This window comes from Pyxicephalus adspersus, chromosome 10 (assembly GCF_032062135.1).
Source record: "Pyxicephalus adspersus chromosome 10, UCB_Pads_2.0, whole genome shotgun sequence".
In the NCBI taxonomy this organism is placed as follows: domain Eukaryota; kingdom Metazoa; phylum Chordata; class Amphibia; order Anura; family Pyxicephalidae; genus Pyxicephalus; species Pyxicephalus adspersus.
The window spans coordinates 56,837,773-56,865,109 of NC_092867.1; the positions used below are offsets into that span (position 1 = coordinate 56,837,773).

The following is a 27,337-nucleotide window of genomic DNA, read 5'->3' on the forward strand; positions in this document are numbered from 1 at the left end:
GTGCTCTACTATCAACATGGTTGTGCTGTTTTTCCTTTTCCCAGTCTGGGGTTTGTTGTTGTTTAGGGTGTACAGTCTCTGCAGGATATTGTCAGTGAAAGAGTCTTAGAAGCTGCAGCAAATCCGATAGGGCTGAAGGATGTCCAATGTCACCTAGCCCCTTTCCTCCCCAGTTTGACTGTCCGTAGCCCCGCCCTTATTATCAACTGGAAGATTATTGGTAGTCACCTTATACCTTCTTAAAGCAGCCCTAGTACCAAAGAACTCTTACTGCCTCCTGCTGGTGACCTAAATGTAGAGGATGTCAGGAGGAACCAGTAAGAGCTGCAGAGGACAAGATCAGCAGTGCCTGAAGTTTTGGTTTCTCAGGAGACTCCCTTGTCCATCAGATCTCAGCTTGGCCGAGTTCAGTAATTTATATACAGGGGGGGGCTTGGACTTTAATCTTAAGATCTCAAGCTACAAGATCTCCCACCATAATCAAAAGGTCCATCAGGAAGTATTGGGTGCTCCTGCTCCTTCTTTAACAATCCTCATAGTGTACAATGGTTTTGGGACAGTTGTATTTAATATTTTGTTGTCCTATTTTTTGGTCTACTGAGCTTGGTTAGCAATATGGACACAGTTTGGAGAACCTTTAAACCCCGGGTGGAGGTTGAGAGGTGATTTCTGTAATGACACCAGAGACATTTATAAATGAAGCAAAAAAAAAGCAAGGTTGAGTTTGGGATAAAACTTTATTACATATTTATTTATTGGATAAAACCGTCTCAGAGTAATAAAAAAAACACATCTCAGCGATTGTGAGTTCTCTTGTGTTTATCCAGATGGGACTTTCGTCCAAAGCACCTCCCGCATGTCGGGCATGGATACGGCTTTTCATCAGTATGAATGCGTTGGTGCGTCTGGAGCTGGGAGCGCTGGGTGAAACACTTGCCGCACTGAGGACAGGGGAAGGGCTTCTCGCCGCGGTGGACCCTCTCGTGGACGATCAGCTCTGCCCTGGTGATGAACCGTTTGCCGCACTCTGAGCAGGAGTAGGGCTTGTCACCGGTGTGGTGTTTTTGGTGTCTCCGGAGCAGCGCCATCAGAGTGAAGCTCTTGCCGCAGTCAGAGCAAGAGAATGGTTTTTCTCCTGTGTGAATGCGCTGGTGGGTGCGGAGCTGGAAGGTCCACGTGAAAGACTTGCCACATTCCAAGCACTGGTAGGACTTGTCGCCGGTGTGGGATCTTTGGTGGTGCACCAACTCGGTCCTGGAGGAGAAGGGCATGTCGCACTCAGCACAGGAATATGGCTTCTCCCCCGAGTGGGTCTTCTGGTGCTCCACAAGCCGTGACCGACATGGGTAAAGCTTTCCACAAATAGTGCACAGGAATGTTCCCTCTGCAGAGTGAACACGCCTCAGGTGAGTGTTCAGTGCAAACTTCCAGACAAAACTTTTACCACACTCTGAACACGAGAATGGCTTCTCTCCAGTGTGAACCTTCTGATGTTTCAGGAGCTCCCACCTACGCTTGTAACACTTACCGCACTCGGGACAAGAAAACGGCGACTCCCCATTGTGGAAATCTTGGTGCTGAGCGAGAGCAGAGTTTGTGGGGAAGCACTTCCCGCACTCAGCGCATGAAAATGATCCTTGGTCGCTATGGGTTTTACGGTGCTCATTGAGGCAGGACACGGTCCCATAGCTCTTGCCACACTCGGGACAGATGAAAGGAAGCTCCCCCGTGTGGACGCTCTTGTGACGGTTCAGGTTGGCCTGCCCCGTGAAACACTTCCCACATGCGGAGCAGGAATATGGCTTCTCCGTCTTGTGAGTTTTTAAATGCTCCAAGAGATGAGCTTTGAGGTTGAAACATTTCCCACATTCTTGGCAATGAAATTTCGTAGCACGGGGCTTATTGAGATGAGGTCCCTCAGAATTGGTGGGATCTGGGGATCCATGCAAATCCGAAGTAATGGTATGTGATCTTCCGGGAAAATTAGATAGATCCATGGCCCGGTCTGCATTGTAAAGTTCTGAACGCATGCCTGAAGAAACATGGGACTGACCAAAAAAAGATCTCTCAGCACCGGAGGAACTGGGTCTCCTGTCCCCGCTGTAATGTCCTTGTAATCTAAAAGATTGAGAATCGCCATCATCAGTCTCCGAGGATCTGTTCAGCTCGCGTCCATCTGCCGGGAAGAAAAAAACACAACTGTAGGGTGGAGATTCAAGGTTTATATTGTATACCTAGCTGGAGTGGTTTAGCCGTGAGGTGATGTCCAGCAGACCATTAGCAAATAGGTATTATCACAGCTTCAGTCAGTATTTCAACATTCACGCGATAAATTAACGTTCACAGAGCCATAAAGCTGGAAATATTGCCTATTATCATTTACTTCCTGTAGGTTGGTGAAAAGTGCCATCTGACCTTCAGAGTTTAGCTGTGGCAGGAGTTGCATGAAGGTGAGCTTAATGTTTATGACAATAAAGATTTATTTTTGTTCCAAGGTTTCAAGTTGAACTCTATGTAATCTATATGTGACACCAAAGTCAGGGCCATCAGCTAGATGACTCAAGTCAGAAGAGCTTTGGATGCATCAATAAAAAGTATTGGTCTATTGATGGTTGTGCTCATCATCGGGCTCCTCAAAACTATTGATGAGGTCCCCTACAGATGTTCCTGTATTGCTAAACTACTTGAGACTTGCCAGTTCATGGCTGACCAGTAGAAGAACTGTTAGGCAATTCATTTACATTTAGGACCTATGGACTTTTAAGGGAAGTCTAAACCACGAGTCACACCAACCGGAGGAGGACCTGAGTTTCCAACTTGTTTGTTTTGGGACTGTAGGGCCATGTTTGGCTGATGGGACTTAAGTTTGATGGCTCCTGACCTCCTCAGAATAGTCCGAAGAAATTGTTGTATACCCCGAACACGGATAATCTGAGACTCTAAAAGTTTATCACTCACCTACACCAATCTCAATAGGAATTTCCTCCTCCTTCACCCTCACCAGGATCACCATACCATCTTCTTCTTCCTCCTCCTCCTCTTTAATTTTAACATTTTCCAAGAGTCCATTCTAAAGGCGAAATAAAATTACTGGATGAATATGCAATGTTTTACCCAAAGGTTAAAAAATGTCAAGCTATGCCTTCAGACGCTTTGAGCCCCTACCTGATAATGCTGGGCATAGTTGTGGTCTTCCTTGGTGCAGTCCATGGTATATAGGGGGCTGGGACATCTCTCTGGTCTTCCTTTTATGAAAACCTCATTCCTTTGGTCCTCCATTGGGGTGTTCTCGTTTCTCTGGTGCTCCTTCATGATGCTCTGGTAGAGGTCCTTGTGTCCTTCTAAATACTCCCACTCCTCCATGGAGAAATAGACAGTGACATCCTGACACCTTACAGGAACCTGACACACACAATGAAACAGTCACCATCCAGACACATCCCATAATAAAGTCCCAGAATTCCCGGCACTGCTCACCTCTCCCGTCAGCAGCTCAATGATCTTGTCGGTAACTTCTAGAATTTTCTTGCCTTTGGTCTTCTCAGGTATCAGAGACTGCAGTTGAGGAACTGTGATGGTCACATTGTCACCAGACTTCACCGGAGGAAAATTCTGTAATAAAAACAGCAATAAAATCACTCTAAGAATCCTCCTCACCCCCCAGTGATATCTTATCACTTTCTGTTAGTATGGAGGAAGAAGGAAAATTACAGAATCCCACCCATTCACATTCAGTGTTCTCCCCAGCCCCTTTTAGCCAGGTGCACCACCCGGCACTTTTCAGTAACAACCCAGCTGTTTTTGGGTGGTTACTGATGAGTTGGGTCACAATACAGGGACTGACACCCCCCTAAAATTTCTTCCCACCCAGCTTAAAAAAAATGTCTGGGTTGAGCACTGCACATTGATCTCCCTTCAGGCCAGTTTTGTGTTTTAATAATGTAGAAGAGTGATGCCATGTGACCCTTACAGAATGTTCCTCACCTCTCCGGTCAGCAGACAGACGATCTCCAAGGTGAGGTTCAATAACCTCTCGGTAATCTTGCTCTTCTCCTTGTCCATCTTTGGTGGAACAGTCAGGAAGAGGCCTCAGCTCCTGGTAGAAGAAATGAGATTAAGTTGGTGAAGATCAACAAAACCGGAAAATTGAAGATGACTCTACACAAAAGTTCAGGGACAAGAGTTGGGTTCATGATGACCTATTGGATGGAAAACAGATATGGTTCTGAACATTTTCAGTAGAAACTTTACTGGAAGCGAAAAAACCTTCCAACAAAACATCATTGGAATGAGCAGAAGGTTCTTGGTGTTTCACCCCAAGCTTCGCTCTGCTGGCCATATTGGCAAGTCGAGGCATTTATGTAGATAAATATACCAACAGAGGGCTCTTCATTCAGTCTTCATGGTCAATCAGAGCCCTATCTAAGCAATGGGTATAGGGGCCCTATGGGGCAAGAAAAGAGCTTGCTTGACATTCCTGACATGGTCGATTATTTGGGTTCACCTTGACTATTCTGGATTTGGTTGAAGCTTTATAAAGACAGGTGACCATTAGAGCTGGTACTCTAGTCTTGCAGCACTACGGCTGAATCAAGGCCAGGAAACCATATACATGGAGTCTGAAGGTTCTCCCTCCATGGTTGTCATCCACTATCACCAGAACATATTGGCTTCCCCATGTTAGGAAAATTGGACAATGACCACAATGAGGACATTAGATTGTGAGGGACAGTAGGACATAACATGATGATATATAAATAATAGATGGGGTATCTGCTCTGGTCCCTATAGGCTGATCCTCGCTGTTTTTCTGGTCATGATCAATCCAGCCAATGCACCCATTTCCCACGTAGGATCCTCTGCTCGAAAACCTTCACAATCCACCATTTAGGGCTGAAAAGTTGACCTATGTGTCCCGCATATGCATTTTACAGCCCCCACCCTACTGCTTGCCTTACAGCTCCCGAGTCCACACAGGAATAGCAAGAAAGATAACCCTCATGTGCTTACCTCCTCCTCAAAATAGGGTATTTTGTTATTTCCTACAGTTAGACAGACTATGGAGCTGGGAGGCAGCATGTGTGGTCAACAGGGCGTCGGCCACATGGCTAGAGGCGACCTCTGAACCCCGCTGACATTGCAGCTGCAGAGTGAGGCTAGGGCAGCGCAAATACATCTGAGACAGATATCAATCTATGACAGGTAAGCATGCATCTCCATGATCTGGAGACATCTTGCACTAATGTCATGATGACTGGTCCTCTTTGATGTCACAGACTCATCATACCACCCTGGACATGAATAGTATAATTCCAGAACGAATATAAGTCTTTATTTCCTCCCCCCTTTATAATATAAAGCAGGATATTGGGGTCCACCCCGAGAGCACACTCACCTTCCTCTCCGTACCCCTCTATACTGAATACAAAGGATTTGCAGCCCACATCCGCTCTATGGCTTGCCCACTTCCTCTCCGGAATTTCCACGCCGTACTGCCCACACCCAACATGGCCGCAGCAGACGGCTGTAGGCATGGCAACGCACGGCGTTTCCACCGGCGGCCATTTTCTTGGAGTTCAGCGCAGTAGGCTGTGCAGCGGCCATTTTGTTGTAGCACGGGTGTATGTGTGCGGTTGAGTCGCTCTTCCTTTGCTTTCCTTTCAGCCTGTGTTTTGCCCCTGCAGGGTGCAGACTTGTCGTCCTTTGCCCCCCCCCAATACAGTTTATTTAGCTGCTGGGACCTTTAGCTTAACAAATGCCAGTGGACTCCAAGGTTCCCCCACTGTGGTGCTGCAGCAGAATTTGTTTACATCTGAAGCATTTGTCACACTTGTGAGGCCTCCAGCCCTAGGGGGTCGGGTGATGTTCCAGGGGCAGTGATATCTAGAGATCCATAGGGGGTACACAGATCTGTGGGCACCCTGACATCTGAAAGAGGTATTAGCAATAAAAAGGTTTGGGGGCTCCAGACCATCCATGGGGTCTTTATCTTCTGTGATAGGGTCTTGAGGGAAAAATGTAATGTTCCTTTAAAAAAAGCAAACAATCAGACCTGATGTATTTTACTTGGCACCAGATATGGCTCACTGCCCTCTAGAAGATATCAGACATGGTGTTGTGCTCCTTGGTTGGCACCAGATATGGCTCACTGACCTCTAGAAGATATCAGACACGTTGTGCTCCTTGGTTGGCACCAGATATGGCTCAATAACCTCTAGAAGGCACCTGGCATTGCGTTGCATTGTGTTCTTTGGTCGGCACCAGTTATGGCTAAATGTTCTTATTAAAAGGTAGGGTAAAGTCTGTATTTTTGCCCCAGATAAAGCTTATTGTTCCGTTGATGGAATCAAATATGACTTGATGTTCTGTTTTTTACAGAAATTATGGTTCTTTCTATGGTATCTGGGACTGTGGTCTGTCTGTGGTCTACATTAGCAACCTCAGACTTGTATATACGCAGAGATTATAACCAGTATTTATTCAAAACGCCTGCTGAACCCAACCATCCACCCAAGGAAAACCCATTTGTGTGTTCAGTAGTACCGGAAGGTTTGTAGGTGCTTCTCAGCACTGGTGTACCATCAAAGGAGTCACACAGGAGAGAAACCTTACTTTTGTTTGTTGTGTGGAAAGTCCTTTTCACTAAAGCAGAATATTGTGACCCATGAGAGGCTACATACCATGGACAACCCTTATTCATGAGTGGGGTAAGTCCTTCAGTAAGTCCCATCAGCAACTGCCAACTCATGAGACACGCCCAGGTTCATACGGGGATAAGACCGTTTTCCTGCCCCCAGTGTAAGAAGTGTTTCTTTACCAAATCTCTCCTCATCCGCCAACAAAAGAACCACAATACAGACCGACCTTATTCTTGAACTATTTGTGGCAAGCGTTTTTAACAAAATGCCCACTTGATCCTTCACCAGCAAACTCACACGGGAAAGAGGCCACATTCTTGTGCAGAGTTTGGCAAGACCTTCACAGTAAAATCCAACCTTTTAGTCCATATGAGACTTCATACAGGAGAAAAACCATATTTCCCTTCCGAGTGTGGGAAGAACTACGTCAGCAAAACACAGCTGTTGTCACACCGGAAAATATACTTGACCAGCAAGGCGTCAAGGGAATTTTTTTGAGGGGGGCATAGATTTTATAAGTTGTTTATATATCTTTGTCTTTGACTGATAACCCCAAACACACAGAAGCCAGAACAAAGCATGTCTATTCTCTCAACTTTGCATGCACACAGCTCTGGAACCTTGTAGAATGTTTGGGAATGTCCGTTACCTTATTTACTATTACTCTCCTTGTCTGAGTGGCTATAGCATCTTCATTTGTTTAGAACCCTCCTAATCTTTTCACTATTCCGATATAATCATTTCTGATATATTCATGAACTATGAAGTCTTTCGAATACTTTAAACTACGTGGGTCATTGATTTGTATTCTCTGCACCCTAATTTAACAACCCACCCCCCCCAAACTGAATATGGACTGGATGTTTCAGGAAGTAATCATGGGGATCCATACTCCATAGAAATGGTGAACTTTGAAGGTTTATGTTGAGGTCTAAGAATGGGTCCACCAAGAAAACTCTAGGCTGTCATTGTCACACTCCTGTGAAGAGCGCTCGTTCTGGGTAGGGGCCTTCATCTTTATCTCACCCACAAGCAAACATGGTGAGCAACATGCAGCTTCCATTGCTGAAATGAAAATTTGTCAAATCAATTAAGATTCTTCCTTCCTATTTTTTGCCCACACAACGTCAATAATAGGGTTATTTACCACCTCTCACCTCCCGACTGTAAGCTGAAGGTTTCCAGATCAAAGACATATTCTCAGAATTGCAGGAATTTGTTCCTGCAACATTGTATCCTTGAAGATTTAGCTAACAATCACCCCACTTTGCAGTGTATAACATCCTTAGGTTTATTTAATCTACATTCACAGTATTTAATTCTACATTGGCAGTAAAAGGCACGAACCATTGTTCTTTGCATGCTGTGCAGGAAGAGAAAGACAGCAGAACTTCTATTGTATTATGTTGTGACGGCAAAGCTAGCTGTGTCGCTGCCACTGTACATAATAAAACTGAAAATAATTATTGAGGGCTTGGCTTAAGTTAAAGTATACCTGTCAGGTCTAATCAAAGGCTTCATACCCAGCGCTCACAGGTTTAGAATGCCTTTATGTATTTCAGACACTGTTACCTCCGTCTGCAGATCATCTGTCCAGCAGCGTGCAGCATCCTCAGCCTTCCTTTAGCTGTGCAAAGTTGTGCCTTTTTTAGCACTTTCACAGATTGTTTACAGCTGAAGGGGTTTTCAGGAAATGCATAGCAGCCAATAATTCCCGGTTCCCACCTTGTCCTGCTATTGGCTGCTAACCTTAATTATACCTCCATGACTCCAGTTTCTGGATCCTCAGCCTTGTTACCTGCTCAGTCACACTCTGCCATTCGTGCCCTTTTGTATTCCTCACCTGTGCTTGTACCTGGCCTACACTTGTCTGCTGCCTGGACCATACCTCCTGCTGTAATCCAACTTGTTCAGTGCAGTCCCTATACCTACACCTCTGTCCCACTTTCCCCTGGTGGGAAGAGCTTGGGGGCTGCGACCGCAGCAAAGTAGTCCGGTGGCTATTCGGGCCAGCAGAATATCATCCCTTGCGGGTGCTCTGGTGAAGACCGGGAGACACTTGAGTCCGCGCCCAGGTAAAGAAAAAGCAGAAGTCTCCTCTTCTCCTGAGAGGGTATATACCTACCTTTCTGGCTGCTGCTTGACCCAGAACTCCAGCAACCCGAAGGATCCACACAGTAAACATGAATTGGTGTTTTTGATGCCTGTGTACCCCAAAGTGCTCTGTGTTCCCTCCATCAATTCCAATGAAATAACAGGAGATGGGGTATTGGGCTAAGGAGACAGAAACTATATTGTGTGTTGCCAGACCAGGTCTAAGACAGCAAGTTTTAATTGTAAGGATTGTTCAGGTGGCCGTAGGTCTTAAACGGGTGGTGGGACATTTGTAGCTTATGTTTTTGACATTTTTTTAGCTAAACTCTGAGCAAACCCCAAATATTCCCCTATCCCTGTTGGTGCTAGGCCTGGAATTTAAACCAGTCCCCATAGAAAAAAAATACACATCACTTTTGTCCCCAGGTCATCATCACTTGTACCTTGCAATGCTACAACTCCTTAATCTCTCGGTCTCCTGGGTTATCCCCAAGAAGGAGACATTTCTGTGGGTATAGACAGGTGAGAGGGGGATTTTTCATATGTACTGACACCTTTGGTTTCCTTTCTACCGCATAGAGTATGACAACCATCACACTTCCAAAACAAAATCACCCGACGGGGCCCTTAATGTCACAGGGCTCCTATGAAATTAAGGTAAGCAGGCTTTTATAGAGACCTGATCTCTATTCTGAAGCTTGCAGACTGAGCTGTGTGATGACATCAATACTTCCTGCCAGAAGCATCATTTTTCTTTGCTTTTATATGCAGATTATGACTGTTAGAAGGGGCCCGGTGCAGTGCTTCCTGAAAACATCACAGCACCCTGCCCCAGTAATCCTGCCAAGACCCATCATCTATAGCGTACACAATGGCTGAATCTGAGGAGCAGTTTTGCAAGTGTTTTGTTGGGCATTTGTCATTCGGCAGAGGGCGCAGATCGCCCTAGGTAATAGCCACATGTAAGGCTGAGCCTATATGACTGTTAGAAGTGAACTCCAATGAATATGAGAGGCCAGGGAGTACCAGGGGCGGGACAAAAGCCAGCCAGGATATAACTTCCTGCAGCTTCTAATGTATGCTGTGAAAAATCAAAATCAGAGTACCAGAGTGGAGCTGGTCCACCTTTACAAGACTAAAATAAAGGCCAGTGCCTTTATTTCCTATCAATGTTTTTTTTTACCTTTGCAGTTCAAAGTTTTCATTTCTTGGATGAATGAGGAAATAGAGGAGGGGAATGAGGTGCATATTTCTTTTGTGGGAACCCTTAGAAACACTTCTGCCCTCTATGAACAATTCCCAAAGTGTCTGTAAAGAATCACTCAGACACAGGAGATCACAAATAGTTGTTTTCTTACAATTTAATTGAGAAAAAACATTTTATTTTTTCCCCCAAATTCATCACATTGGCATTCCTATGATTTCACAACTTCTTGAGGTGTCAGCACCGTCCTAGCCACCTAGAACATCCAAACATATGACCATGTCATAATAATAATAAAAAAAAAACTTGGGTCTAAATGAATTCATGTGGACATTCTCTGTGTAGGCCCCTGTCCATCTGCCCCAGGAGGGCACTGATTATATTAACCGAACTTGTCATATGTAGTCCATAAGACCTAACAAACTTCCTATGATTCGGGGAGGAACCCTACTGGTCACCTCAGGTCAAGTATGGTGCAGATTGCAGCTGCCTCTGGAAAGAACCCACACAAAGGTGCCTGACGACCTTTTTTACCATCTTGGGTCTCACCCACGCATCACTGGAATCAGAAAACGTTGAGATATTATTCCTAAAAGGCCAGAAGGAGGGGTGGGAGGAATACTTGAATGGTGTTGCGCGGGTGGTGGCATCACCAGCACAGTGCTAATTAGTAGTCTATAGTCAAGGTTGGAGTCGGGCGGAGACTGCAGGCCTGGAAATTCTGGTCAACCTTCCTATGCGAGGGGTTCAATGGAAAAAAGAAAAGTATGTGACCAGTAAAAGTTTTTAGTGTTGCTGCCCATTAGGCATTTTTTGGGTACACATATCCAGCTAAAAGCAACCATAAAATGTGATTTGCAAAGTTAAAAAAGAACCAGTCACAACTGGGCTGATTCAGGAGTCAGGGGGGAATGTTGTGCCCCAGCGGTCCAGTGCAGGTGACAACATCACATAACAACCCCCCACCTAAGTAAAACGGAAAATATGTATCCCGGTTATCTGCTGTTATGCACACCAAGGAGCTTGGAGACTGTGGTGTACGAGGTCTTGACAGGGTAACAGTTATCAGATTTCAGATGATCCCTCACTCCCGACTCTCAACATGCTCGATGTAAACTTTCATCGATAAAGCTGCACAACCGGAAAATATCTGAGATTCTTGAATAATCCCTAATGAGACTGGTTCCCTTGCAAGACACAACTAAGTCGCCAAAACTGATTTGCTGTTTCCTAAACTTTTCCAGCCGCCACACAGTGACAGTAAAGGGTTCATTAAAACTTGCTGATAAACTAAACCCTGCTATAAAAAAAATTCCAAATATCTTTGTGGACTGAGAGTATTGAACCCGTGTTCCCAGCTCCTCCCACATTATTCATTGTTCTATCTGCTGCCAATGGGCTCATTATATAATCTCACAATGTGGAGAAGGAGGCAGGAGCTGAGAACAAGCATCAGGCAGTGATGATTGAGTATTTGGGGGTTCAGTTTGAGCCACCAACCCTTACCTGCATCAGAATAGGTGAGGGCCTACCCTCCACTACCTAAAGCATCAGTCTAGGGGGAATGACCACGTAGTTCTGATACCTCATCAATGACACAAAGTACTTACCCCACACAGCCACCCGTGGTAGCCAATTACATATTATCCATTATTATTATTTACCAATTACCGAAGCCTCGTTAGAGGATCACTTGGGGTCCTCTAACATCAGGGACAAGTACATTCTACAAGAGAGGTCTGGATTCATCTGGGGAACCTATAGAATCTTCCCAAGAGTAAATGAGGAAGAGGGAAGGGTTGTAACTGTACATCTAATGCCATACTTCATAATGTTCCTCGACATAAGACACCGTATGAAGGGTTTAAAGGGAATCTCCCAAACTAAAACAAACCCTCTGCTTAACAATTTGGACCTCTTCGAGGAGCAGCAACTTCTGGAGGAACCCTGGTTGAGAACCATAGGCTAGGAGAATGAAAGGCTTTACCTATCAATAGTTTACCAAGTTATGGGCAGAAGTTTGTGCCACCAGATGGGGCATAATATCTTAGAGCGTCCGACTTCCAAAGGTGGGTAAACTAAAAGTGCAGTAAAACAAAGGGGTCCAATCATTTGACAGAGGGTTGTTTTCTTAGAAATCCCCTTTAAAAAACCTGTAATATCCTGCTCATTACTGGACAAGTGATGGACCATTTACCAGTCCATCTAGGCTACACCAAGAGCTTCAGGATCCATGTAGCCACGTGTCCCAGCCAACAATAGGTTAAAAAAAATGGAAAACACTTGGACGACAGGATTTTTTTCCCCCTGGGGGTCTCCATGACCTGGTCCCTGGGATTTGTCTGCACCTATGTAGTATAGCTTGTAGCCCCAGTGTTCTCATGTCAATACAGCTGTTCTTTCGCATGAACCTTTTGATGTGTGATCAAGTTGGATCTCTGGTTGAAACACTTCCCGCACACAGCACAAAGAAAGGGTTTTTCACCAGTGTGAATTTTCAGGTGCCGGACACGGTTGTGGTTACTAATAAAGCACTTGCCGCACTGCGGGCAAGAATATGGCTTCTCCCCGGTGTGGATCCGCTGGTGTTTTGTGAGGTTCCGGTAGCTGCTGAAGCTTTTGCCGCAGTCCGAACAGGAGTAGGGCTTCTCGCCCGTGTGGACTCGCTTGTGGGACTTGAGGTTCTTGTTGCTAATGAAGCATTTGCCACAGTCGGTGCAGGAGAAGGGCTTCTCACCAGTGTGGTTCCTTTGGTGGACAATGTAGTACTGTTTGGTGGTGAAGCCCTTCCCACATTCGTCGCAAAAATACTGCTTTTCTTCGCTGTGTTCCTTCTGGTGCGCCGCCAGTGTCTCATCTGTAGGGAAACTAACGCCACATTCCGAGCAACAAAATGGAGTTTCCACTGCGTGCATCCGCTGGTGGATGTAGAGGTACTGCTTGCTGCTGAACCGCTTTCCACACTCTTGGCAGCCAAATGGCTTCACTCCCAGGTGAGTCTTCTGGTGAGCGAGAAGCCTCTGGCTACTTGGGAACCGTTTTCCACACTCACTGCACAGGAACTGCTCTTTGTGGCTCCTCTTGTGGTGACTGAGGGAAGTGGCACTACTGAAGGTCTTGCCACACTGCGGGCAGGTATAGGTCTTTTCATTGGAGTGTGTCCGTTGGTGGGCCACCAGGTAAGACTTCTTGGTAAACGACTTGCTGCAGTCAGAACACTTGAAGGCTTTCTCGCCCGAGTGGAGCTGCTGGTGCTCAAGAAACTTGGCCTTGCCGCGGAAGCACTTGCCGCACTCTGAGCAGATCATCAGGAACTTCTCCTTATGGATCTTGCGGTGAATAAGCAGCCCAGCGCGGGAGGTGAAACATTTTTTGCATTCAGAGCAGACGTGCAGAGTGGTTTCACTGGCTGCCTTTGTACCATTTTCGGCATTGGTGCGGCTTCTGCTTGCTCTTACGGACAGGTTGATAGGGAGCTCCTGGGGTTTGGAGCCAAGGTCGGGGGCTTCTTCATCAGGACCAGAGCTGGGTGGGGATTCTGGATTAATGATAACAGTCCCTGCTTCAATGATGGCGTTTACAGGTGATTCGGGGGGATCGTCATCTGCCCCTTCATGCGGAGTGCTGCTTGCAGGAGACTTTGAGTTTAAATCAATGTTCTCTTTATCGGGGCCAATACTGGCAGGTGATTCTGGACGATCATCTCTCTCAGCTTCGTCAGAATCACTGCTGGAATCTGGGTTAACGAAGACAGTCTCTTCCACCAGGGCGCTGCTTGCAAGAGAATCGGGATTAATGATGACGGTTTGATCCTCGAGGGTGGTGCTTTCAGGGGAAGAAGGCTGAGAAGTCGCAGTCTCTTCCAGGGGGGGCGTGCTCACTGGAGATCGTGGGTGAATGATAACAGTCTCTTCCCGCAGGCCGATGATTGTGCGATATCCTGGGTGAGTCTGAGCATGCTCGCCGTTCTGTCTGCTGTTGTCAAGGGATGCCGAAAGAGGGCCTTCTCGACTCATGCCGGAGACGGATCACGATGGGATTCCAGAAGAAAGGTCCTGTTGATGGATGACAGAAAGGTCAAGCTGTCAATCAAACCAGCCAATACAATCTTCTGTAACCATGCACATCCAAAACATAACCCTGACCCCTGTGTCCAGCCCGCAACGTGGACCAAACTGAAATATAAGAGCAACAGAGAAGTATCAGGTCCCAACCCTTTGCAGACAAGGCCTTTATGTGATCAGCCAATCCCCAGCATGGCCCTCTCCTGGAAATATATATTTCAGAGCGTCACTTGAGCCTGTTGGGAATGTTGACATCACATCCAGGATGGCAGCACCCCACAGTAGTCTCAGGGCTTTGGAATGTCTACCCGAGGGAGGCTTTTACACACACACACATATATATATATATATATATATATATGTACACACACACACACCATGCTTATAATAGGTTCACTGCTCATATAATCTCATGGAAAAAATGCTGGTAAATGATCTGGTTCACTTTATTCACAGAAATATTAAAAGCAACACACAAAGTCAGCTCTGCTCTCTCGTTCTGTAAGTGACGCATGCAGGTGAAAGTGGATCCGTCACACATTCATGGAAAGGTATATGTAAGGGAATCCCTAGCAGCTGTCAAAGCTCCTGCAAGAATGGCTGAATTACTGGTTAAGCTTCCTGCCCACCAGCATGCAGGAAAAACCAATGGCAGCAGTAGGTGGCACTATAAAACCTCCAATGCCATTTCTTTTTTAATCATTTAGTAAATAGGGGGGGGGGTTGAATACGCCCAGGGGAAAGAGCCCTTTAAACAATAATTCATTGTACAATGGAAGTCTGGGGCACCAGGTCTATCACATGGCAGGGATGTACTTGCCGCCATCTGCTGGACGCGTTGAACATTGAAGCCACATTCGGCAGACAATAGAATCCTATGGAGCGACGTGAACGTGAAACAGCGCCATCTGCTGATCACAGATACAACCTGCAGCCGCCTCAATCCAATACGCGGGACATATCGCCCGGTAAAGCAGGTGCTTGGGTGATCTTAAAGGCTCTCCCTAGAAGCCCCCCATAACGCCCGCCAGCCAAATAAAACACACCTGACCGTATCCGCCCGGTACCCAATCGGAGCCACCACTCTCGCGGTTTCCCGCTTCCGCTCACACACACACTGACCCCTACACGTAATGGCTCGGCTACTTGTGCGCATGCGCGCTTCAGGCGACGTCTCGCACGAGACAATAGAAGGAACGTCACTGGACGCACGGTGCGTTTTCGCCATTTTGAATGAGGGCAGAGGTCTCCTAAGGTCGCATAGGAAAATTAGGCAGAGCACATTCATTTATTTTCTACTCTCACTTTGTAAAGTCTCACTTTACAAAGAGCACAAATAATATTATTGTGTAGCAGTGCTGTTTTTTTTGCTATCAGCACTGACTATATTTTATTACTTCCTGTTGTTTGTCAAGGACAGGAAGTGAGGGAAAATCTCCCATAAGTAGTAGAGTGCTGGACTCAGCTCCCTTTATCACCACTTTATGAATATGGTGATAGGAATAACAGAAAGTGATCATGACAATACCTGGACCAGGCCCTCATATGATAAACCTATTATTACCATCCCCTCTGGTAAGATGCCATGGGCTGCTTGGGTTGTTTACCAATTACTTTCTTTTAGTGATCACTTAAGCCCCCCTGGGCCTATTTACCTACTTCCTAAGCACCAACATACACAGATGGTCCCCTAAGTCTCAGGGGGTCCTCATGCACTAATAGCAAGCCCTCCCCTGATTCATTCCCACCTTTAGGTCACCACATGGGATTAAAAGCAGAAGACCACAAAACCTGGTTTGTCGGTATTAACTGAAACATTATTACTACATAAAACTATTGCTATTATATTGTAATTTCTTCATATAAATGTGTAGAAAATGGGTTTACAGACATAATAGAACACTCTTCATATAATGGAGGATCAAGATGTTCTCTTTGGGGTCCATAGGAACATCATCAATGTATCTCCACCATCCATCCCACTTCATCTTCGTAAGATAATTTTTGTGATATTTATCTGGCTATCCATCATGTTTTTATCACTACCAAGGTGCCACTGTCCACCTCAGCTAGTCACTGCCTTTGGTAAGTTCTTTGACAGTAAAATCTGGAAACAAAAACCTCTGGGCATGGAACATGATCTTTATGTTTTGATGACTCACATTGAGAGAGCTTTGTGGAAATATCTGATTGAATTCCCATATGTTGTATGAGATTCTCCAGGTGAAAGCCCCAATGCTAAAGGTCCACATCCAGCAGTGAGTAGCTCCCAATTACTAGAGATTCCTCTCCAATCCCTATTACTGTAATTGGTGGTTCCCATGTTCTGAATGAGGAAAGAGTTTTTCATCTCAACCATCTTTCGCTGTGATTCCACAATACCACGGAGAGGCCATTTTGACTGTGGAAAATTCTCTTCATGGTAAGCTTGCTTGTACAACATGAGAGAATCAGCTCAGGTGAGCGTCTCTTCTCTTCTTCTGTCCAAACTATGGCAAAAACTTCAGTCAAAAGGTTCTGCTTTGTCCAACATCGAAACTACACATGAGCAATAATTTTCTTGCCTCTATAGGGTTCAGTGAGAGCTTTGTAAGTAAATCTTTACTATGGGTACACTAGCTTGCTCACTCCAGGAGGTAACCAGATTCCTGCTCCAAATATGGAAAGAGATTCGGCTAGAAATGGGTTCTTGTGTTCCATCTGAAGCTTTATATCGGTGACAAGTAATTTCCTTGTTCGGAGGGTGAAAAATAGTTTTACAAGGAAGATCTTTCTCATTGGTAATCAGAACTCTAATGTAATCACGAAGCCATATTCATGTCTGGTATGTGGAAGGTGTTTCACCTTTAAGTCGGGACATGAGGGACATCAATACTGCACGAGTGTGAACATGTTTTCCTGTCCTGAGTTTGACAAGTGCTGCAGGAAAAAAACAGAGTTCACCAACCATCTGTGAGCTCATTTACAGCCGAGCTATTCTCTTGAGTGTGGGACGTGTTGCTGGTGAAAACCATCACAAAACAAGAGGTCTCACGGGGGAGTGATCCCAATTGAAGGCCCTAAGTGTGGACATTTTGTAAGACCAAATGTGAGCTGGTGAACCACCATAGTTCACACTTTAGAGAAGCTGTTTTCCTGCAAACAAGAAGGAAAAGCTCACCAAGCATAAGAAGATTCACTCGGGGCAAGACCTTCTAAATTTCAGAATGCTGCAAATGCTTTGCACAAATGTCCAATCTTGTGAAACATCATCGAGTCCACAAGGGGAGCAGCCACAATCCGGACTATGGCAAATTCTTCTCACAGATGGTGCACTTCATACAGGTTGACTTCTGGTGGACGCCTCTTGTACACAGGAACTGTCTGATCCCCGACATGATGGATGGGAGAAAAGATCACGTGCAAAAGAATCCAAAGTATAAATATTAATTTAGGCTAGAATAAAAGAAGTTTCAATTAAGGGGGCCCAGAATGGTCCTGCCTTGACCTGAGGTCCTCTTCTCTGTATGATGAGGGCAACCACTGGCCTTCCAAGATTTTTTTTTGCTTTAAATTTAACCCCCCTCCTCAGTTGCCCTATCACTGCAAATGACTAAACAGATATACTAGGTAATGTGAGAGATATGGTTGTTTTTTTATATGAGAACAATACACACAGTAGCTTTTGATGTCCAGGACATTTGTGATGGTGAAAATCTGGTGTTTGAAGAGACGTTTTCCAACGTTGTTAGGCGCCGTGAACAATCACTATGGTTTACTGTTGAGGAGGACGCAGCGGTGACTCCGGCACTTCCTTCCCTTTCTCTATAGTACAGAGCTGACCCGACTCATTCTTCTGTAGCTCGTACATGTGAAAGTTTTGTACTATTATCCGAATAAGTATGTTGAACTGTTTACTTGAATCATCAGACTTATTTTTAACTTGATAAATACAATTAGTCCCCCGGTTACATACAAGATAGGGACTGTAGGTTTGTTCTTAAGTCGAATTTGTATGTAAGTCGGAACAGGTATATTATTTTATTAAATGCAATTAGGACAGATGTTTGTCTCAACATATTATTAAGCAGCGTGGTGTCTGATACTGTATAAAATCCTCCCTGTGTGGTAATCACAAAGCAAAAAAAAAATATATATCTTAATGGAGCCTAGACATTCGCTAACTTCTGGAGCAAGCTGTGCTTTGATATGCAAAAAGAAACAACTGCAGAGTTTGTCTTTTAATAGTTACAGGAGGCTGCAGAAAGAGCTCACCCCCTAAGATCACCCACAACGTCAGCTGTGGGCTCCGCTACTCCACCATCTTCTGAGAATTCAAGAACTGACAGGAAACCTCAGCAGCCCCCAGTGATCTTCAGCAACCCCCCCCCACATGTCTCTGCTTTTTTGGGGTCCCTCAGCACTGGGCCCTATTTGTGTGGTGAAGAACCCAGACCCCACAGCCCACCTGACAGGAATGGGTCCAACATCCTATTGTGTCCTATGCTACCAAAGGGGTCACTTCTGTAAAAGGGAGAAAGACCAGAAAAGGGTTAATGCACAGTGAATGTGAGGATGTGAATAGGCAAGGATACCCAAAAAGGGTTAATTTACGGTCCCCGCCCCCTTAACCGCGATGCCCTAACTTGCCTGTCATTATCACATGAAAAAAATGGCGGCGGATCCTGCAAGATTGAAGCGTGCGCGCTGGAGTGGACGAGTCTCTGGCGGCCATTTTGATTTCGGGAAAACTTCCCATTCTGGAGCGTGTATTACAGGAATGAAGTGCGTTCTGAAGGGCTTCAGCGGGCGAGGCTGTGCGCGGTATGTAGTTGGTGAGGACCGGCGTGCGAGGCGGTAAGTGGCGTGTTAACCAGGGAAATATCTTTGTATAGCTGCAATCACTTAGAGCAGTCAGCGCTGCCTCGCTGTGTGTTATACGTGGTGGTATGGGTGGTAAGGCTCTGCAGCCATTTCTGGTCTGTTACCATAGCGATGTGAGCAGCCTGCAGGAGCGGCAACAAGTCTCAGAAAGGGTGATGGAGGTCATTCAGGGCCATGGTGGGTGGGGTGACTGGTGGGAGTGTCCATTGATGCCCCACCCCCTGATCATCCAGCAATATTAATGTGATGTAATATACATCACAATAAGCCTTTATTGGCTGAACAGACACTTCCCTCCCATGAGGGACCTTATTTGCCCACCCCCTGCTCTAAAGTGTCCTGCCATGGCACAGACCATAAAGTATTGATCCTCAGAGATAAAGCATACAAGCCTGGCCTGGACAGACAATAGATATCATACCCAAAATATACAGAGTTACAGTTGTCATCAGAGAAGGATCTTAGCAGAGACTTTAACCTAGACCCATCTGTTTTGGTGACAACATTGAGGGGATTTCCCTCACTTCCTTCTGTCACTCGAACAGACAGTCAAGGGAAATCTCTCAAGCAAACCTTGACCTCATGATTCCCCGTTCTTCCTACCGTATCCATGTCTCTTTCCTCTCTCTCTCTGTGTCATTCCCATCTATTGATTTCATGGGTGACCGATCCCCATCTGCTCACCCCAGTCTCCTTGCTTTCCTGGGGTCCGTCAGCACTGAGCCCTGCGTGTGCCCTTCATATACCACCCTCTTTCTCCCCTCTATTACGTTCTGTCCTTACTGTTCTTTCACTTCTTACTGCTTTCCATGTTTTTGTTCCACTCCTCTTAATACTTCCTAGTTTCCCTTTATTTTTTACCCTTCCCCATACGTTTTATTGCTTACCCCCTCTCCATATTGATTTTGAATCTTCTTAACATTCCCTCCTCCTCTTCCTATTTTTCTCCCCACTCTCCCTGTTTTCCCTCCTGCTCCTTACTCTTCGTACAACTCCCCAATCTTTTTACCATTTTCTTCTGTTATTCTTGTTTCCTGGTCTTCCTATTGCTCCCTACTTTTCTTACTATTGGGTTGCAAACCGAAGAACTTTGCAGAAGTAGCAAAATGAGCTGATAATATTATCGAGGCCTTTCTCCAAAGTAGCAGAACTGGTGGATGTAACCATGCTGCCCTTTCTGTGAAGTAGTGGTATGGGTAGGTGTGACTATTGTGCATGTTCTGTGAAGCAATAGATGTAGGTAGATATGACCATCAAGGTCTTCCTAGAAGTAACAGAGTTTGGTAGATATGACCATTAAGGTCTTCTTAGAAGTAGCAGGTAAGGTAGATATGACCATCAAGGTCTTCTTAGATATAGCAGGTTAGGTAGATATGACCATCAAGGTCTTCCTAGAAGTAACAGAGGTTGGTAGATATGAACATCAAGGTTCCCTTGGAAGTAGCAGGTTAGGTAGATATGACCATCAAGGTCTTCTTGGAAGTAGCAGGTTAGGTGGATATGACCATCAAGGTCTTCTTGAAGTAGCAGGTAAGGTAGATATGACCATCAAGGTCTTCTTGGAAGTAGCAGGTAAGGTAGATACGTCCATTAAGGTCTTCTTGGAAGTAGCAGGTTAGGTGGATATGACCATCAAGGTCTTCTTAGAAGTAGCAGGTTAGGTGGATATGACCATCAAGGTCTTCTTGGAAGTAGCAGGTAAGATAGATATGACCATCAAGGTCCTCTTGGGAAGTAACAGTGGTAGGTAGATGTGTTAGGTATGGTCGCTGTTGGAGGCTGTCTGGACTTAATTTCACCAGATGGGATGTTAAAATTTCTTTATTTGACAGTGGTGATAAATGCTGCAGGATGGTATAGTGGTCACGTGACTGTCCTATGTGTCATGGGAAATAGTATAAGAACTGTGGAAATAGTAAAAGAATGGTTTGGTATGGACAGCAAAGTTATTCTAAAAGGAACATTTCCTAAATTGAAGCCTGACTGATATGATTATGATTGACTGATGCATCTAAATCTCATCCAGACTGGTCAATCCTTGACAGAAAAATACGAGGGAAGCTCAGAGCAAAGAATATCTGCCTTGACCATCTCATGATGGCGCTGAGTATGGACAAGTGTCATGTGACAGAGAAGATATTGGACCTCACCCTGGAGATCATCTGCCTGCTAACCGGACAGGTGAGGAGGATTATGGGAAGTCACATGACATGCCTAATAATAAAACACAGACCTGACTGGAGAAATGGTGAATGTTTTAAATGTCACAATAAAGTGCTTTTTTAATACAGAACTTTTCACCTTTGAAGTCTGGTGATCATGTGATCATCACAGTTCCTCCACGTCACTCACTGATTTCAGTAAAAAACAGCGCACAGAAGATTCTAGATGTCGCCCAGAGAATCACGGAGCTGTTGGTGGGAGAGGTAAGTGCCGGGAATTCTGGGACATTATTATGGGATGTGTCTGGATGGTGACTGTATCATTGTGTGTGTCAGGTTCCTATAAGGTTTCAGGATGTCACTGTCTGTTCCTCAATGGAAAGCCGAAAGTATTTGCAAGCACACAAGGATCTCTACAAGGACGTCATGATGGAGCACCACCAGACCCTCACATCACCGGGTAAGAGGAGACTTTATTGTAAAGGAGAGAGCAGTACGGAGGATAGATCCCCCATCATCTGATAAACACATAGAGACAATGTATTCAGTCAGTGTGTGTGTTTCCTACAGATGGATCCAGTAATGGGAACCCACCAGAGAGATGTCCCCGTCCTCTGTATTCCCAGGATTCCACACAGGAACATCAGGAGATCCCTCACCATCATCAGGTAGGTGAAGGATTACATTTATAGTAATGGAAGAAAAACTTGTGGGGATCCTACAAAACAAAATTGTTTGTTCCCAATTCCATTGTTTAATACATTTAGAATGGAAACTTGACTAATGTAAAAATGGAACGTATAGAGGAAGCAGAAGAGATGTTCGTGATAGACAATCAGCAGTCAATGGAGCAGGATGAAATGATGGTGATGGTTAAAATTGAGGACTTTCCGATAGAGATAAGCAATGGTGAGTGATCAGTTTTTGTGCGTTATTTCTGCGCTGTTACTGCGCACTGATTGGTCCTGAATAGAGCTGGCACTTAGTGTTACTAATTATACCATGTTAATGTGTCCAGTTGTTTAACAGTGATTATCTTTTTCTATTTATAGCGCACAGAGATGAGGAAACATCTGATGGCCGTCTCTCTTTATGTCCAGACTATAAAATGGAAGATGTTGATGTTGCATGTGATTCTCTAGAGGTCCATGGTACCCCAAATGTTCATCCAGTTCATTACAGGCCACCAGATTTATTTAACACTGTGGAATCGTGCCCCGGTATCTCAGCCTGTGCTAGACGTTTAGCAAAAGACCAAGCCATTGACAAATTTTCATGCACAGAATGTGGCAAACATTTTACGCTGAAATCAAAGTTTTGTCATCACTTGAAAATTCACATGGACAAACAATTCACCCCGAAGTCTCATCCTATTAGGCATCAGGCCTCCCATGAAGAAAGGCGCTCCTATCAGTGTCCTCAGTGCAAGAAATGTTTTATGCGGAATGCTGATCTCATCAGACATGTGAAGACTCATTCGGGTGCGAAGCCGTTTTCATGTTCCGAATGCGGAAAATCTTTTAGAGAGAAAGGCACCCTTGTGAAACACCAGTTCACCCACACCGGCGTCAAGCCATTTGTTTGTCACTGTGGGAAGAAGTTCGCTGGGAAGTCCTATTTTCTCAAACATAGAAGCATGCACGCGGGAGAGTGTCCGTTCCTGTGCACTGAGTGCAATAAATGTTTTGTTTCTAAATCCCAATTGGGAGCTCACCAGAAGACTCATTTAAAAGTGATGCCATATTCTTGCTCTGAGTGTGGGAAAGGCTTCATGTTTAAGGGCAATTTAGTTGTCCATCAGCGCGCCCACACTGGTGACTTGCCTTATACTTGCTCTGAGTGTGGGAAGAGTTTTTCCAAGAAAGCCGTTTTAGACCGGCATTTTAGAGGGCACACGGGAGAAAAGCCATATTCTTGTTCAGAGTGTGGGAAGAGATATACCGAGAAAAGAAAGCTAGAACGGCATCAGGCAGAGCACTCTGGGATTAAGCCTTTTCAGTGTTTGCACTGTGAAAAGGCCTTTTTCTTTAAGCCAGATCTAACAGCCCACCAAAAAACACACTCCAATGAGCGTCCCTTCTCTTGCTCCGAGTGCGGTAAACGATACAGAAAGAAGTCAGACCTTAGGTCTCATCTCCGAACCCACACAGGGGAAAAAATGTTTGTGTGCTCCGAATGCGGAGACCCCTTTGCTCAGAAGCGCAGCCTCATCAGGCATATGAAGATCCACTTTGGGGAGAAGCCTTTTTTGTGTGTGTCTTGTGGGAAATGCTTTGCAGAGAATACAGACTTGATCATCCACCAGGAAATTCATTTCGCCCAACTGCCATTCCCATGCCCAGACTGTGGTAAACGCTTCAAGAAGAGATGGTTCCTCACCGAGCACCAACGAACTCACACAGGTGAAAAGCCTTTTGCGTGCTCAGAATGTGAGTATCGTACTTCATGGAAATCTGACCTTCAGAAGCACCTCAGGACTCACACAGGAGAACCATATGTATGTCAGGAGTGTGGGAAAAGCTTTTCCACAGAATACTCTCACAGTGCACATCGGAGGGATTGCCATCGTTGACTGGTTGGGTTTAACTGGTTGTGACTAGTGCCTGTGTTTTTTTTTTAATTTAATTTTTATTGAAGAATTTTGAAGTTTTACAGAGACGAGTAAAAAATAACATAAGGAGATATAAATACAAGATAGGAAACAAAAATATTTCCCAGTACAGAAATTCAACAACATTAGGCATAAGTAGACCGTTTCCATATAATTATTTATTATAAGGCAAATGACTGAACTGACTAGTTTTAGTACAGAACGACAGGTTGAGAGGAGAAACAAAATATTAATAAAAAAAAAAAAAACAGTTCAACCAGTTATATGAACAAGAATATATAATTGCATTAAATTGAATGGGTAAGATGGGACAATAAACAACAGGAGGAAAGAGAGGATTACCAAAGCCATTTACAAGGAAGATATATTCCTGGCAAGTCCCAAGTAGTATTCATTAAGCTCCACAATGTAAGAAAGAACAAACTAAGCAGAGGAGTTATACCGAGTAGGAGCTATAAAGCAGACTGCAGCAGCCATATATGAGAGTGTTGCAGTAAGTATTGTTCCCATATTGACCAAACCTCCTGATGCTTCTCAAGTCTACCATTTAACCTTGTGGTCAAAAGTTCCAAAACCCTAACATCTTGTATTCGTCGATGTAAATTCAGTACTGTGAGGGGCGCTGGTGACTTCCCAAGTGGGGGAGGCCCAAGAGATGGGTAATGGGTCTAGCCTTATACAGACACCATTTTGGTCAACAGCTGGTTCACCTCCACCCAGAATGGCATAATACCCAGGCAGGGCATAGTACATGGATAAGGGAGCCAACAAATGTTGCAAGTCTTCAGGAGTGTAAAAACAGTGCATCTTTATTTTGTATATGTTCTCATTGTACAAAGTGCATATGGAACTTTTTGGTGCTTGTATTAGGAGATGCTTATATTTTTGGCTATCCCGTGCTGTCCGCTATCGTAGTATCAAACACTGTTTATTCTGTCCAGTGATGTCATTGGCAGCAGCAAGAATTAAGACAGCAGCAGCCCCTGCTTGCCTTTAGCTGTGCAGCTTGTTGTATTTTATAGGCATCCCCAGCACCTATGTGATGCTGTGCACAGCTGACGGGAATTCTAGAGGCTTATCATCTCCTGACTCCGTCCTGCAAAGCCATTGGCTGCTGGGACTTTTTAGCATCTCTGCTCCCAGTCACCAGTGTCTATTGTAGCGTTTAGCTGGGCTAATCTGTGATGGAGAGACATTCCTTTGATTTACTGTTGCTGATTATGCCTGTTTCTGACTCTGCGAGTTTTTGATGCCTGGACTGACCCTGGCCTGTGACCCCCGACTCTGCTTGTGTTTGCCCGTGTACTTCATCTGGTGGATGTATATTGTGTATGAACTCTGGCTCTGTATTCTGGACTTGTCTCTGTTGGAATCTTGATACTTCATTATCTGTGGGCTCCAGGTCCTCTGCCAGCCCTTGCCTATCCCTTGCGGTCTAAGTCCTGGGAGCAACCGAGTGCTGGGAGACACAACCTGTCCCCTAAGGCTGAGCGGGGGCTTGCTATAGGTGAAGAGTGTGGTGTTAGATTGAGGGACTGGTGTCTGACAAGTACTGGTGCTGGACCAGGGCCTTACAGCTTGACTCCAGATAACCTTCCAGAGTTCCATAGGTATGATCATTGTAAGGATGACCTCCCATTCGCACATATAAGTGAATAGGTGTTTGTGTCTTTCCCTGGTCAGCTAAAACGCGATAAATTTCAGATATAAGGCCCCAGCGAATGGGCCCCTCCCTAAATGCATAGGGGTTGAAAAAATCAGATCCTTTGCAAGACTGTGCATAGTGATGAATCGAAAGGTAAATATAAAAGGCATCGGTCAGTATTTGAAGTTCAGTGAAAGACAGTAGCCAGTCCTTGTTGACCAACCTCTGTTGGAATGTTGCTGTGGTGATTGACCTTTGGGTGATGATGGTATAAAGTCTTCATTTTAGCACAGTTTTTGTCCAAAGTAAATGTTTTTGAATGGTAGAGTTTTTCTACTAATGTTAGAGTCAATGCAAAAATATGTACCATTGTCCTTTAGACCAATGTTCGCCTCTTTTTATGACATTATAGCAAAGTAGATGAGCTTTTCTTGGTTGGTGCCAGCACTTGCCCAAAATGAATCTTAAGGTTCCACTTGTAACAGTCCGAGTACTCATTCAAACTTCCCTTATGGACATGTTCAAGTAAAACTAAACAAGATGACGCTACATTGCCCATTCATGGTACATTGACAGTCTCTCTGCAAAGAACCCCCCACCCCATACTTGCCAAAAACCTGTATTTGCAACCCATTGGAGTGGTGACATCCCTCTGCAACTCATGTGACAGTGCTTACACCTAGTGACTGGCTACTGGATACCAACACTGTAAGTCAGGAGGAGGTCCCATGCTCCCCATTACAGGGAAGCCATGATATTGTGTGTGGCTGCAAAGAAACAAGGAACAGCATGGGAGAGCTGATAAGGCGTAGGTGGAGGTCATAAATTGTTCCAGAGGCTCTGTAGTTTGACCTGCATTGGCAAAATGACAATGTGTCCTGCTGGGCCCTATAGTGATATGATCATGGAGGATCCATACCATGCAGCAAGGAATCCAACACTACTGAAAGTCTTAAGTTCTGAAAATTCTTTACCAGGTGCTTTGTTCCTTACTGGTGAACATAACTAAAATGGTGGCCACCGAGTGCCCAAGTCATGTCAAACTGGAATCAGTATTCATCAAAATAGTAACAGTGAGAAGTATTAGCTGCAACAATTTCAATTTTAATCTTGGCCACTAAAACTTCATATGGACCATCAGAAAAACCTACCAAGATAGTGTGCCCATCCAACAAGGTATGATGGTGATTGGTAATGTGGCCTCCTCTTTGAGAGGGGCCTCATAAAAATGGTGTCTTTGAAAACTGCCTATTCAAAAGTGTAAACATAGGGTGCAGAGCCACTATCAACACTGCTTTTGAGATTGTGTCCTCCACAGTAGACACCAATGTTTAGACACGACATTTATCAGCTAATTTGTGTTCTAACTGCAAGTCCTACCAGTCTGCCAGGAATTCTGCTGTGCATGTTTAGTCATTGCCATAGAGGATAATAGCCAAGTCGCATGTTGAGGGGCCAGAGCTACGTAATTTCCATCAGGGTGGTATGACGAGTATATTCTAAAAAAAAAATATTAATAGAAGCTGCAATAAAAGTTTTCTATGATGTTTGCTTGTGTGTTCTATATTGTGGTATAAGTGAGTATGATCTTATAAGCCACTCCCTCATGGATCGAGATTGATGTTATAAGCCACTCCCCCATGGATAAAGTATGATGTTATAAGCCACTCCCCCTGGGATCGAGTATGATCCTTTAGGCCACTCCCCCATGGATTATGATCCCATGGATCGAGTAAAACCTTATATTTACACTCCCCCATGGATTGAGTATGATCCTATAAGCCACTCCCCCATGGATCGAGTATGATCCCATGGATAGTGTATCCATAGATAGGATACATTCCTTTAAACCACTCCCCCATGAATAAGATATGGTCATGTAAGCCGCACCCCAACAGATAGGTTACAATCCTTTAAGCCCCTCCCCCATGGATAGACTATGATCTTATAAGCCATTTAACGATGAATAGGATGTAATCCCACAAACCACTTCCATAAAAAGAATGCTGTCATGTGTTCTCATAAATTGGATGTGGTCATATAATGCCCTTACTTA

At 44.8% G+C, this 27,337-nt stretch overlaps 2 protein-coding genes across 2 annotated transcripts; one reads left to right on the forward strand and one right to left on the reverse strand.

Moving 5' to 3' along the window:
* Positions 1 to 718: 718 nt before the first annotated feature.
* On the reverse strand, positions 719 to 15,133 carry LOC140338888 (uncharacterized). The gene is made up of 7 exons (XM_072423207.1): positions 15,047 to 15,133; positions 12,324 to 13,991; positions 3,985 to 4,062; positions 3,478 to 3,612; positions 3,166 to 3,402; positions 2,959 to 3,070; positions 719 to 2,176 (listed from the first exon to the last, which is right to left on the reverse strand). Exons 2-7 carry the CDS (start codon positions 13,950 to 13,952, stop codon positions 795 to 797), a joined length of 3,573 nt encoding a protein of 1,190 aa, XP_072279308.1. The 5' UTR covers positions 13,953 to 13,991; positions 15,047 to 15,133; the 3' UTR covers positions 719 to 794.
* Positions 15,134 to 18,754: 3,621 nt separating this feature from the next.
* LOC140338967 (uncharacterized) lies at positions 18,755 to 26,803 on the forward strand. Its single transcript, XM_072423366.1, has 7 exons — positions 18,755 to 18,836; positions 20,890 to 21,044; positions 21,155 to 21,289; positions 21,362 to 21,485; positions 21,596 to 21,693; positions 21,793 to 21,934; positions 22,078 to 26,803. Exons 2-7 carry the CDS (start codon positions 20,958 to 20,960, stop codon positions 23,595 to 23,597), a joined length of 2,106 nt encoding a protein of 701 aa, XP_072279467.1. The 5' UTR covers positions 18,755 to 18,836; positions 20,890 to 20,957; the 3' UTR covers positions 23,598 to 26,803.
* Positions 26,804 to 27,337: the final 534 nt, after the last annotated feature.

Bases quoted from the DNA above. Each gene is read 5' to 3' on its own strand.
- LOC140338888 (XM_072423207.1), bottom strand. From the start codon at position 13,952: ATGAGTCGAGAAGGCCCTCTTTCGGCATCCCTTGACAACAGCAGACAG. The intron at 4,063-12,323 runs TGACATGAGAAC...GTTCCACCAAAG, and splicing joins ATGCGAAAGAACAGCTGTAT to ATGGACAAGGAGAAGAGCAA. The intron at 2,177-2,958 runs GTGAGTGATAAA...TCTTCCCGGCAG, and splicing joins TCCTATTGAGATTGGTGTAG to ATGGACGCGAGCTGAACAGA.
- LOC140338967 (XM_072423366.1), top strand. From the start codon at position 20,958: ATGATGGCGCTGAGTATGGACAAGTGTCATGTGACAGAGAAGATATTG. The intron at 21,045-21,154 runs GTGAGGAGGATT...TTTTTAATACAG, and splicing joins TCTGCCTGCTAACCGGACAG to AACTTTTCACCTTTGAAGTC. The intron at 21,935-22,077 runs GTGAGTGATCAG...TTCTATTTATAG, and splicing joins TCCGATAGAGATAAGCAATG to CGCACAGAGATGAGGAAACA.